General features: G+C 38.2%; 1 protein-coding gene across 3 annotated transcripts in view; it reads left to right on the top strand.

Moving 5' to 3' along the window:
• Window positions 1–12,657, top strand: part of LOC106534391 (cAMP-specific 3',5'-cyclic phosphodiesterase 4D) — a 36,857-nt gene that overhangs the window by 2,353 nt on the left and 21,847 nt on the right. Inside the window, exons 1-4 of one of the 3 annotated variants that reach the window (XM_014031018.1) lie at window positions 3,921–3,961; window positions 9,073–9,264; window positions 9,622–9,663; window positions 11,322–11,358. In XM_014031018.1, coding sequence (XP_013886472.1) covers window positions 3,936–3,961; window positions 9,073–9,264; window positions 9,622–9,663; window positions 11,322–11,358 — 297 coding nt within the window. In that variant the 5' untranslated portion in view covers window positions 3,921–3,935. Of the gene's footprint in view, window positions 1–3,920; window positions 3,962–9,072; window positions 9,265–9,621; window positions 9,664–11,321; window positions 11,359–12,657 lie in introns of those variants that run through there. The other 2 variants (XM_014031016.1, XM_014031017.1) reach the window with 2 other exon arrangements.

Raw genomic sequence — 12,657 nt, 5'->3', positions numbered from 1 at the left:
GTCTGATGCAGGTCACATTTAAAATGTAATGTGAACGTTCAACACAAAAAGATCTGATTTTTTCAAAAAATCACAATTGAGCATGAAGACCTGCAGTGTGAACGTTAGTGAAGCCTTGAATTTACTTATCCGGCAATCAACTGGATCCACTGAGTCCAGTAAAATTAAAGCAATTTACACCTTTTCTTTGAAAGAAAATGTATAAATTGAGGAATAACCACTTAACATAACTTAGTTAAGTAAATTGATCTCTTTATTTTTTTAAGTGCATAAACAACTTTGTTTAATGAGTTCTGATCATACAGTATTTAAATTTGAGTGTAATGATGTGTTGAATTTTAAAGTGAAGGGGTYAATATATTTATGTTTTATGAATGTAAAAAAGTAAAAGTAGAAGTTATGATTTAAAAAATACTTTGTAAAATTACAGTACTGTAACAAAATAAGTGTACTTTGTTACTATACACCTCTGATTTTAAGTAACTTGTATATAAGTGGAAATTTTGAACTTTTTCCTGGTGTTTAGTAAAATAAAATAATTCTTTAATTTAAGTTAATAAGTTTCTGGTAAAAAACAAATCAAAGGAGGATATTTTTGAACTTTTAAAAAATACATTTTTAGCGTATAAAACCAACATTTAAACCCCACCAGCAAAACTGAGGTCTGCTGTTTCTGAAGACACGAGTTAGGCCTTTAGGTCAGAGAAAAGAATAAATACACCAGCTGCAACCCTCTCCTCCAGTTTTCTATATTTAGAGACACGAGCTGCTCGGCGATCAGATGTTTGCTGTGTTTGGACAGCGGACGGTCGGGTTATTAGAAGGAGCAAGAGGCTCTTTGTGAAGGTTTGCAGAGCACTCGTCTGTAAGAGAGGAGTGTTTGGTTTTATGGAGGATCTCCTGAGTCGGAGTTGTCCTGTTGATTTATGTTGCATCATGATGTAAAGTAAATGCTGCACTTTTAATGCAGTATTATGTTAGAAATACAATTATTCTTTAATCGGTGCAACAGAGCTTATAAAGAACCTAGTTAGCTAGTAGCTCATTTTCAGGTACTTTTTATGCTGAGACTCCCTATATTAACTTTAGCCCTCCTGTGTCGTTGGTTATGTATGAGAAGATTGTTTTTTTATTTAACTAAAACGTGACTGTATTTGAACAAACTTTAAACAAATGTGAAATAAGATTTGATAAATTGGAAAAAGTCAGTCCTCTTTAAAATTTTGTATCTGTCATTTTGGTGGAATTACATAAAATATATATATATTTTCTTGGGAAAATACAAGAAACTATTACATTTCAAACAATAAAACTCCTGCAGTTTTATATGTGAAGCAGATTTGTTTTTTCCCCGTGGTTAGATTTTTACCAAAAAAAAATACAGAAATAAAGAAAGTTTACACAGGTTTTTTTTAATTACATACTGTCTGTAATTAAACAGCATAAARCCATCTACCAGTTCTTATTTGTTACAGCTGTGGTCGTATTTTCATCCAAGATCACATCCACTGCTGCACATTCATTAAATCAAGATTGAATGGAGTTAAAAGAAGGAACACATTTAATGTTGTTAAAGGAGCATTTTGTTCTTTTTAAATGAATTATTCCTTGTAAAACCTGGCTTGCTCGTTACATATTTATTTGTTTCTATGCTGTAAAAAGTTCTGGAGCAGAGGTGTCCAACTCAGCTGATCAACTTTGACGTTTTGTGTTCCTCGTCTCGTTGCTATGTCCGAGCACTACTAACAATCCATAACTGAGCTCTACCTGGTATTTCCTGCATAGAAACAGTGTTTTAACATGTTCTCTTATAAACACCGCATAACACCACGAGTACAACTGACTAAATGTGAAATAAATATTACAGAAATACTATTAAAAGTAAAAGTAAGAGAGTTTTACTCACWGTTGAGTCTTGAATTCTGACCTCTCCCACTTCCCGACAGGGAATTCCCATGCATAATCAACATGCGTTGTMGGAGATGTAGTTTATGGTCGATCCTGGCTTTAAAGCAGCTTATTTTGAGGCATTAGTACAGGACTGTTCAACTAAATGTCTCAGGGGACCAGAGTTGCGCAAAGCCAAAAGCTCAGGAGCAGGACAAGTATTATCCTTCACTTTTAAATGTTTATTTTGTTGCATTGAATCATAAATTTAAAGTTGACCATTGATATAAAAGTATTTTCACACACAGCTCACATTTATTTATTTATTTATTTATTTATTTATTTATTTATTTATTTATTTATTTATTGAGGTGGCGGGCCTTCTGGCGGTCCAGACAGTAGTCATCTGCGGGCTGCATTTGGCTCGCAGGCCTTGAGTTTGACACGTGTTCTGGAGGGTTTTCGGTCTGATTCAGGACTGATTTCAGCCTCTCAATAAAAAAAAAAACAACTTAGTGCCTGATTTGTTTTGAATGAGTGCTTTTATAAGTGAAATTGAATTAATAAAAAGCTTGAAGCTTTGGTGGCTACAACACAGATGATGAATCTTTACTCTTTTTTTCTGTTGCCAAAATTCTGGTCTTGCATTTAACGTTTGCTTTTTTAAGCAGTAATGCAGCAAAATGGTCTTTTTATACAGTAACTAATGATTTATTTCATTAATACAAAATGAGCATTATACTGTATGTTATATTATACATTATATATGAGTTTCCTTATGACTGAGTCCTGAGCAGGAGACTTGGTCGGACTTTGTCGCTGCAGAGGAACAGTTTCATTATTTTTCCTTCCAATAACTCTCAGATCAGAGTCTTTGTAAATAACTCCCCTGCTGCCCAGCCTCTCCTTTGTGTGTGCAGTCATGATGACATTTATACACAAAGAGCACAAAGTGCAAACCTCGCAGAGTGACAGGGAAAGGAAAGATCTGTTTGGCACAGGGCTGGATGGGGGGAGGTGGGGGTTTGTTGTTTTTATGCTGCACACACACATACATGCATGTATGTTTTTCCATCCTCATCAGGACTTATAGTTTGAACTAACCTCCAACACAAAGCACTCCCGGCGCCGCTTTCCTCCTCTTGCCTCTTTGCCTTTCCTGGTGCGACGTTTGCGGGGSCCCCCTCGGCCAATTCCCACGCTACGAGGAAAGAAAACAGGACGGACGGTATGTGCGTGTGTACGTTCTGACCTTCAGTCCTGCGCCTGTGTCATCTCCCGATCCAGCAACATCTGGTTCTGATGCTGCTTTCATGAATCAGTCTCACGTACTTCAGTTGGAAGTGTCTGAAATCCTTCGGCCCCGACTCCCATGAGCGCTTCACGGTCGTGCGAGCTTGAGCGAGAACTGGAACTGATTGAGGTTTTTTTTTTTCACCCCATTGGAAGCTTTAGCTTTTTGTGCTGAAACTGATTGATCCTCAGAAAATCACCGAGCGTGTGATGGATGTTTTATAGATCAGGGTGTCCAGATGTGTTTCACAGGATGTGTGAGCCGATTAGGGAAGTTACATAACTGCAAATTAAAACAAATCCAAACATTGCTTAACGTGACTTAATTTACTTTAAAATGTACTTTAACATATATGCACTGCTCAAAAAAATAAAGGGAACACTCAAATAACACATCTTAGATGTGAATCTATGAAATATTCGCATTGAGTACTTTGTTTTGTGTAGAGTTGAATGTGCTGAGAGCATGTGAAATTGTTTGTCAATCAGTGTTGCTTTCTAAGTGGAGAGTTTGATTTCACAAAAGTTTGATTTACTTGGAGTTAGCGTGTGTTGTTTAAGTGTTCCCTTTATTTTTTTAGCAGTATATGTTCTTTTGTTTGCTTTTTGTGTGAACTAAACATCCTGGGAACAAAAGCAGAGGTGAGGATGTGGGTGTAAAGGCTTGTGCTCGTGGCGGACAGAGGAAAGTTTATGAAAACAGAGCTTAAAGAGAGAAAAGGGACCGCTGGCGTACGTCAGAGACACAGAGAACAATGCAGCACACAGGAGACAGACCAAGGTCAGTGTTTAGATTATGTTCTAACTGTACAAGACGCCATCTCACCCTGCTGCCAGTCTGTGTTTTATGTTCAAATTGTTGGAGTAAATTCAAGTGTGACAGAGGAAAGTGTCAATGCACTGATGCTTTAATTGAAGCAAAACAAAAGCTTAAACACAAAATTAGCAGATATTGAATAATAATTTAAAAAATTAGATTTTTGTGCAGTGAAGTGTAAGAGGAGAGCGTTAGACAACGTTTGCACGGTGCATTAAAAAAACATATCAAGGATTGCTGCAATGCCTTATATTCCTCAGAAGTGGGCGCTGTGACTCTGTTTAAAGCCAGTTCACTATTTTGGCAAACAGACAAAATCTGGTTCTGTGCAGCAGCTGAAAATATCTGTTGATTCTCAGTTTGATTTGTGCAACTTAACCTGCAGCCTTTAACCTCAGAACCAAGTCTGGAAAACTGAACCAAACGATGAAACTCTGACCCCATTTTTATAAACAAAAATGATGTGAAGGCTCCTCCACTACTCTTTATTTATTTATAAACCCAACCTGGTTTTGGAACAAGGATGGGCACTACTGGTCCTCGAGGGCCACTGTCCTGCATGTTTTACTTGTTTCTCTGCTCTAACGCACCTGATTTGAACCAATTAGCAGGCTTCTGCAGAACATGAAAAGATAATTTGGTTATTGAAACAGGTGTGTTGAAGCAAAGAAACAAGGAAAACATGCAGCATAGCGGCCCACAAAGACCATGAGTGCCCATCCAGGGTCCTGTTTTCATGTTTGAATATATAAGGCTCTCTTTTGCAATCAATAATTTTATGAATAGGTGTATGATTCTGTTGTTCATTTGTGCTTGATTGACTTAAAAATATTTATGTGTGATGATCAACACCTGACCAAGGCAGAAAGCTGTTTCAGCCTTGGTCAGTGAACTCTTCTAAAAGAGATTTAAACATCTGAGGTGTCCTGTTTTTCTGACAAGATGAAGGTTATTTTAATCATGTCAGCCTCGTGGTTTTTAAAATGTCTGATTCTCTAAAAGAAAATCTGCCCGTTCTGTAGGTTCTAACCCAAATATTCATCTGAATGGAGGAGAAAAATGAATTATGTGTATATAAATATAGTGCAAAGATGTGGGGGAAGAGACCTTTGCCTCATGAGGAGTTACCTTGTAGAAGCTAAAAATAGATGCTCTCGTGAAAATAAAAATGTGGAGGAGAGAAAAAAAAGCTGCAACCTGAGAGGAGAAGGGGGCAGAGTGGGGGGGGGGMGCCTACGTAAGCACCACCACGAGCCTCTCAGTTCACCTCTTTCCTGTCAGGCAGATCTATTTATAGCTTCTGACGTCACTGGGCTCCTCTGAGCCTCGTCACGCCCGACTACACCGAGCTGGCGGGGCTGAACAGCGCAGTGTGTGTGTGTGTGTGTGTGTGTGTGTGTGTGTGTTATCATTGAGGTAAACCCTGCTGCTGTAGCCCTGCCCCCTCTCCATCCTGTCGCACCAATCAGGTGCAGGTTACTCGACACATCACAGTGCTGGATGCAGCCTTCCTCCTCCTCCTCCTCCTCCTCCTCCTCCGCATCTCTCAGTCTGCGCTCCTGTGAACCAGGCCCGTTTCATTCAGGATCAGTTGCATAATAACCATCTTTCATTTATCTGAGCTATTACTGGCAGAGCCCAGGAGGCAGAGCTAAAAATAGACAGAGAGGCAACCTTGCTGCTCTGTTTGTTTMTTTTTTTTCTATTGATACGAGCGAGGGAAGGAGGGGAGCCACCATTGACTGAAATGTACCTGAGAAAAACACTTGACGATCTAATAATTTATCACGAGGCTGGAAAAAAAGTCACATGTCGCTTCTAAAATAAAATGTGGGAAAATTAGGTTAAAAGAGGGCAACCGTTTAAAACCCAACGGTGGAATCAATAACTGGCTGCACAGATTAATCGAGGCTGTGTGTCCTTGAGCAAGGCACAGTTTGGCGAGTGCAGTTTAGAGTCTGACCTCATCTTGATGGAAATAATTCAGCAGGATTTTATTGAGGCCAAACATAGTTGTGATGATGCTGGACAGAATCAATAAAAACTTTTTAAAACTTTTTTATGAACCTACAGATAAAATGTGTTTTTTAGAACTTCATCCATCTGTCGGTTTTTGGAAATACCTGAGTGTGCTTGATGGGTCGATGGCATGAATGGAGGGAAGGTTAAAGGTGACTGAAGTGATGTAACATGCCTGTGCTGACGTCATTAAAGATAGCTGAGAGTGAGTTGTGCGCAAGCATCGGGTTGATTGTGAAAAGCCTGTAATCACAAGGTGACCCGTCCTGCTAACAGACGTGGCTGCGAGCGCTGGTTGTTTGTGGACATTCGGCCGAGCTGTGCAGGTTTCTGTAATGATTCTACTTTTTCCTATTTAACTCTTTCATCCTCCTCCTTATTTCTTCTGCATTTAGGGTAATTCAAAATATATATTGTTACAAGGATTGTGAAGCTTTTGAACCTGATTTTCGTAACTTATTTTTATGTTGTGTTTTTTTAAACACTCAAATGTTCAAATTTTCTATACTGTTAGATCAGCTTTACCCTAGTGTTCTCCAAAAATAACACTGACATGGTGGGGGGTGGATGGATGGATGGATGGATGGATGGATGGATGGATAGGTAGGTAGGTAGGTAGGTAGGTACACTAAAAAATAACTTGTAAGATTTACTTGAAAAAATCCTCCTAACAATTTGCATTAACGTTTGTTAAGTAAATGTAAATGCTACAAATTCATTTAATATTTACTCATCATTATCTAGTAAAAGTTATTAAGAATATAGTTAAAGATTTGTGAATAAATCAAGTAAATTTTACTTAATTTGCTCAATTAAATCTTGTAACAAATACTTGATCAAATTAAGTAAAATTTAACTGATTTGTTCACAAATCTTTAATATTCTTAAAAGCATTTACTAGATAATGATGAGTAAATATTACATGAATTTGTAGCATTTAAATTTACTTAACAAAAGTAAGTGCAAGTTGTTATGAGGATTTTTTCAAGTAAATCTTACAAGTTCTTTATACCAGTGCACATGACGAAAAAAATTGTATAGGTCCTCTGGACGGTTCTTCTCTAATGAAACATTTCGTCTCTCCTCCAAGAGACTTCTTCAGTCTGAGAGTTTCAGGCAAAATTCAGGCTTTTAAGCACTGCCTCCATGTTACTGATACTCACATCACATGGCTATCGTTGACACCTAATTAACACCTATTGTTAACAGGTGTTGGAGTGATACTAGCAATAGCCGCACTGTAGGAGGGGGACAACTGAAAACGGAGGCCTCCACCTCTGATTAATGATGGACGGTCTTTCTTCACAAAAATGGCTTCTTTTACTCCTCTCTCAAACCAACGTTCCTCTCTATCAAGAATGAGAACATCCTCATCTCAGAAAGAGTGACCGCTGGCCTGTAAATGAGTGAAAARTGCAGAGTTCTGGCCATTAGATGTAGCTCGTCTGTGTTGGGACATTCTTTTGAACAGTGGCTGCTTTGTTTCCCCGATCTCTTGGAGTAGAGACGAAACGTTTCATTAGAGAAGAACCCGTCCAGAAGACCTATACAATTTTTTTTCTTTTTGATTTTTTACCTGGATTACTGAGATGCATCAGGACAACAGTGCACATGCGTCAAGCACAATATTGTAGAATGACACCTCACAGCTACAGAGAGAGGTGTGTGGCTCATGTTGTTGTTCAACACCAGGTGGTGGTTTTGAACAACCTTTATTGGATTCTTCTTCATGAACAAAACAGACAAAGTGAAACTCACAGGTCTTATTAATGACTAGGCCTACCACTCTCACTTATGGTTACTTCTGCTGAATGGTTTAACACAAGTTAACAAATAATGAACACACAAATTAGAGTAACACAACAGACTAATTGCTGAAAGAACAATATTAACCAATTCCCTAAAATGATTTTTCAACAACAAACATGAATCCTATCCACAGCCAAACACAGCAGAATGCTACGATATGCATTCCCTGTTTCCTGACAACTAAATATCACCTACATTATGCCATCAAACTATTGCACACCAACAAATTTTTTCAAGCAAAAGAAACCAGACAACTTTTGTTTTATTTCGACCATGTCTTGTCCTCTCCTTGAAAAGTGAAGCAAGGGAATGAGGAGCAGCAGCCTTTGTGTGCACATGCGCCCTCAGTTTGAGCTCAGAAGAGTAGAAGTTACTTAATATATTCATGTTTATGTGCTGTCCAGAAAAAGCACTTACATATTACTGGTAAAATAATATTAGCATTTACTTTTTTGTACAGTAATATTGATATATAATGTAATGCATATTGTTTATTTAGTAAATTCTAGTAGTTTAGAGATTTTGATATTTTTTTGTAAAATTTAAAAGAATAATTAAATAAATGTTACCACACCCAAAAGTTTGTTTTTTCAGTGTGGATGGATGGATGGATGGATGGATGGATGGATGGATGGATGGATGGATGGATGGATGGATGGATGGATGGATAATTCAGATTTAACAGAATGCAAACGGCAAGAAACTAAAATAAACTTTGCATAAAATTTGTTGATGTGTTTGTCTGGATGATTATATGGTCAATTTTAGTTGTTGTTGTTTAACAGATAAAGATTAAAAAAATTCAGTCACCTAGATTTTTGGATCACAACCAGCGTTTACACGCTGTTCTTTAAAAATAACCTGATAAATATTAGTTTTAGGGTGTTTTCATTTTTTACCATCATGTGTATTGAAACCAGATTTAGGATTTAATCCTTTACCTGAGTCTGAGTTGATGCTGAAATAAACATTAGTCACAATAATTTCCACAAGGATGGTTAAACCCTCTTTACTGTCTGCATCCAGTTATTCCAATAACGTAATAATCTTTTTTAAGATTTCTTTTAAAAAAGGGATTTTGTCAGATGAGATGAAATATGTCAGATTGTGTTCATTAGTTTTTATTCATATGGCTTTCCCTTTATTTTACACTTCTTGTTTCGATCCATGTTTTTTTGTCACAAACATTTACAAAAACAGAAAAAAGGCTTAGTTTGATCGTTTCTTGTCTCTTTGTGTTTCTGCAGTTTTGATGTGGAGAATGGCCTATCGGTGGGTCGCAGTCCACTGGACTCCCAAGCTAGCCCGGGCTCTGGTCTGGTTCTGCAGGCCAACTACCCCCACAGTCAGCGCCGCGAGTCTTTCCTCTACCGCTCTGACTCAGACTTCGACCTGTCGCCCAAAACCATGTCTCGCAACTCGTCCACTGCCAGCGACCTGTGAGTATTTCTCAGGGATTTTTACAAACTGCAGCTGAGAGGATTTGTTTATTTATTTGTTTTTGCAGCTTAAAATGAAGGGGTACTTTCAATAGAGAGTTTAATAACTTCATCAGGGTCCTGTTTGCAAGTATGTATGATATCTGGCTTTAAATAGTCTTTTGGCAGCACGGCTAAAGATTGAACTTGCGGTGAAAAGCAGCAGAGTTGTTGCAAAGTAATGGGCTGTTTCTGCATCCAGTTTCTGTCTGTTTATGCAGCTAAAGGTTTCTCTGTGCAGCTAGAAGTCTGTTTGAAGCCAGTCAAAGTGTAAATGGGGCCTCCACCACCAATAGCTGTCGCTCCTTTGTTTTGAAGGGAGGAAGGATTGAAGCAGTGGGAAGTCAGTTGGTTACCTCGGTGAGACACTGTGAAGACTGCTGTGTTGTTGTTGTTTTTTTCTGTCTGTCTCTTTGGGTCGTCCCCACTGTTGGGAAGGGGGTCTCCGCAGTCACTAAATGGGAGTTTCTTGGTGTGTGGGAGGGGTTTGTCAAAGACATGATTGGTCTATTTGAATTTTGTAGGAGGAGTTTGTCAATAATGTGATTGGTCGGATTGACTATTTTGGGTGGGATTTGAAGAAGCCAGGGGTAGCACAGTCAAAACAGCCAGGAAGCACCAGTATTTTAAAATATTAATATTAATTTTAGTCATAACTCGAGACATGAAGATGCTAGCTGCACGAAATTTGAAGACACTAAATTATGTTTTTATGTTTACAATAATTTTATTATTATAATTGGTTCACCTTTTAACTTGCCCTTAAGACAAGTCAAACCGACTAATCACAGTTTTACCAAACTCCTCCCACCAAAGAACCTCCGCCTTTATTCCAAATCCCACCAATCAAGGTTAGGACAAACTCCCCCCACACCAAAAAAACTCCACCAATCACAGTGTGGACAAAATCCGCCCACACAACAACTCTGTGAATCGTAGTTAGACAAACTTCATCCACACTGAAGAACTCCATCCATTATGTTAAGGACAAACTCCACCCCCATATCAAAGAACTCTGCTCATTATGTTAAGAACAAACCCCACCCACATATCGAACAACTCCGCCCATTATGTAAAGGACAAACTCCACCCCCATATCGAACAACTCCATCCATTATGTTAAGGACAAACTCCACCCCCATATTTTAGAACTCRGCCCATTATGTTAAGGACKAACTCCACCCCCATATRMWASAACTCRYRCCATTATGTTAAGGACAAACTCCACCCCCATATTTTAGAACTCTGCCCATTATGTTAAGGACAAACTCCACCCCCATATTTTAGAACTCTGCCCATTATGTTAAGGACCAACTCCATCCCCATATAGAACAACTCCGCCAATAACAATTAAGACAAACTCCTTCTACACTGAAGAACCCCACCACTCATTGTTAGGAAAACTCCGCCCACACACCAAGAAACTCCCCCTATGTACTGCAGAGACCCCTGCTTGCCGCTGTCCACCCCTCTGTTTCCCCGTTACCTCAACTTGAATGTGACACGAGGAACAAAAGTCCCGGCAAGCTTTTGACGGAAATGAAACTCCCTCCTCCGTGTTTCGTTTGCCACTTTTGGACATTTTTATTAGAAGCATTTTGTTTTTATGTTGAAGCACCGAGCATCAAAATGTTTGCTGGACAGCAGGCTGACTTACCTTTTCCTAGCGGCATGGTTTGAAGTCTGGAGCTGCATGTTGTGACTCTTTCAAACTGTACCCAGAGCATGAATGCTGCTCCTGAACTGTATATTGTTCCAGGTTCTGGGTTACCGTCACTGCTTTTTAAGCCCCGCAGTAAAACATGTTCTAATATCTCCTCCAGAGTTGTGGGTTTTTTGTGTAACTAATATAATCCTCTCCTACTTTCCCGTTACCCATTGTTTTCATCCCAGAAATCTGCAACTTTCTTAAAAAGTCCCATGTTCTGTCATTTGTTTGTTTGTTTTACATCATGTAAGATCCTCTAATCCAGTCTGTTCTCTGATATAAGATTTTCACAAAATCTCTGTTTTTGTAGGCATGGAGAAGACATGATAGTGACCCCATTTGCACAGGTTAGTCTTTTTAACACATATCCTACAGATTTATTACTTACTTTATGTTAAATTTATCTTCCCAGTGTCGACATACCTCTACCGATTTGATGTTTATTTTATTTTATTTGCATAATTAATGCATAAAATTCACAAATCTCACTGCACAAAGTTCGTAAATGTCCCTTTGAAGATTTGCCAACCCTTGAAATCAATTAATTATAGAAGATTTATTAGTGCAACAATTATGTGGCTCATAAAAGCATTATTTGCTGTTCTTGTGTATATAACAGAGTACGTAACTGAAGGAAACTTTCCCCTCAGATTTGCTGACCTTAGATTTAATTTATTTTGTAATATCCTGGGTTGTAAATCTCTGCAGGTTGTGCTCCGACTCACTAAGAAAATAGATTTTATTAATGACATTTTATTCGTTTAATGCATTTATAAATGCACTCATAAACGTGTCCATGCGGTCAGAGTCTCAGCAGACTTTCCTTCCAAACTAGTCAAATATTGAGACAAGTTCTCTCCAAATAATCCCTGTGACTTCACGATGGGCCTTACTCACCAATCTGAGAAATAAGAGATGGTTCATTTTTCACAGAAAACACCCACACACATTCTCTTTGTACTGCACAGCTTGTTCTGAGTATTTGTGTGTTCTTCTTTTTGAGCATTGGCTCGTTAATTCACTCTGTGAACATGGGAAGTTTTCAAATTAATACGCAGCTTTTTACTTTAGGTTCAGCTGCAGTTGACGTTAACTGTTTCACCCGTGTAATTCGTCCAAACGTCACCATGCCTGTTTGCTCACTTGAGCCCAAAACTGCTTCATCGGGTACTTTGTGTATTGCATGGAGTCTAATGTTTTTGAACAACTCCTGCAGAAACATTGAAAATCCAGTCTAAGAGAAGAACATCTTCAAATAGTTGCTGCTTTTTTGAAGTTTATTTTGAAGGAACGATGTACGTCAATTCAGGGAATACGATTATGGAATAAACTGGAAAGTGCTGTTAAAAATGCCAGATCAATGTTTCTGTTTAAGAAAATGATTAAAATAGATTTATTGAAAAAATATGAGAAAGAATAATATGTACTCATATAATTTGTTCGATGAGGATTATTGTTGTTTTGTTTTGTTTTCTTTTTATTACTTAAGGGTTAATTTGTTTATTAATTTTTCTTTTTAAAAAAGGGGCAGATATTGTAGGATTTTTTTCTTCTTTCTGCTGCCTTGCATTTTATTAGGGGTCCAAGCCCGAGGAAGCAGGGTAACGCAGCTGCAAAGCAGCAGCGTTTCCATGTCTCCATCGGAG

This window comes from Austrofundulus limnaeus, unplaced genomic scaffold (assembly GCF_001266775.1).
Source record: "Austrofundulus limnaeus strain Quisiro unplaced genomic scaffold, Austrofundulus_limnaeus-1.0 Scaffold1161, whole genome shotgun sequence".
In the NCBI taxonomy this organism is placed as follows: Eukaryota; Metazoa; Chordata; class Actinopteri; order Cyprinodontiformes; family Rivulidae; genus Austrofundulus; species Austrofundulus limnaeus.
This window is presented reverse-complemented; position numbering and strand designations above follow the sequence as displayed.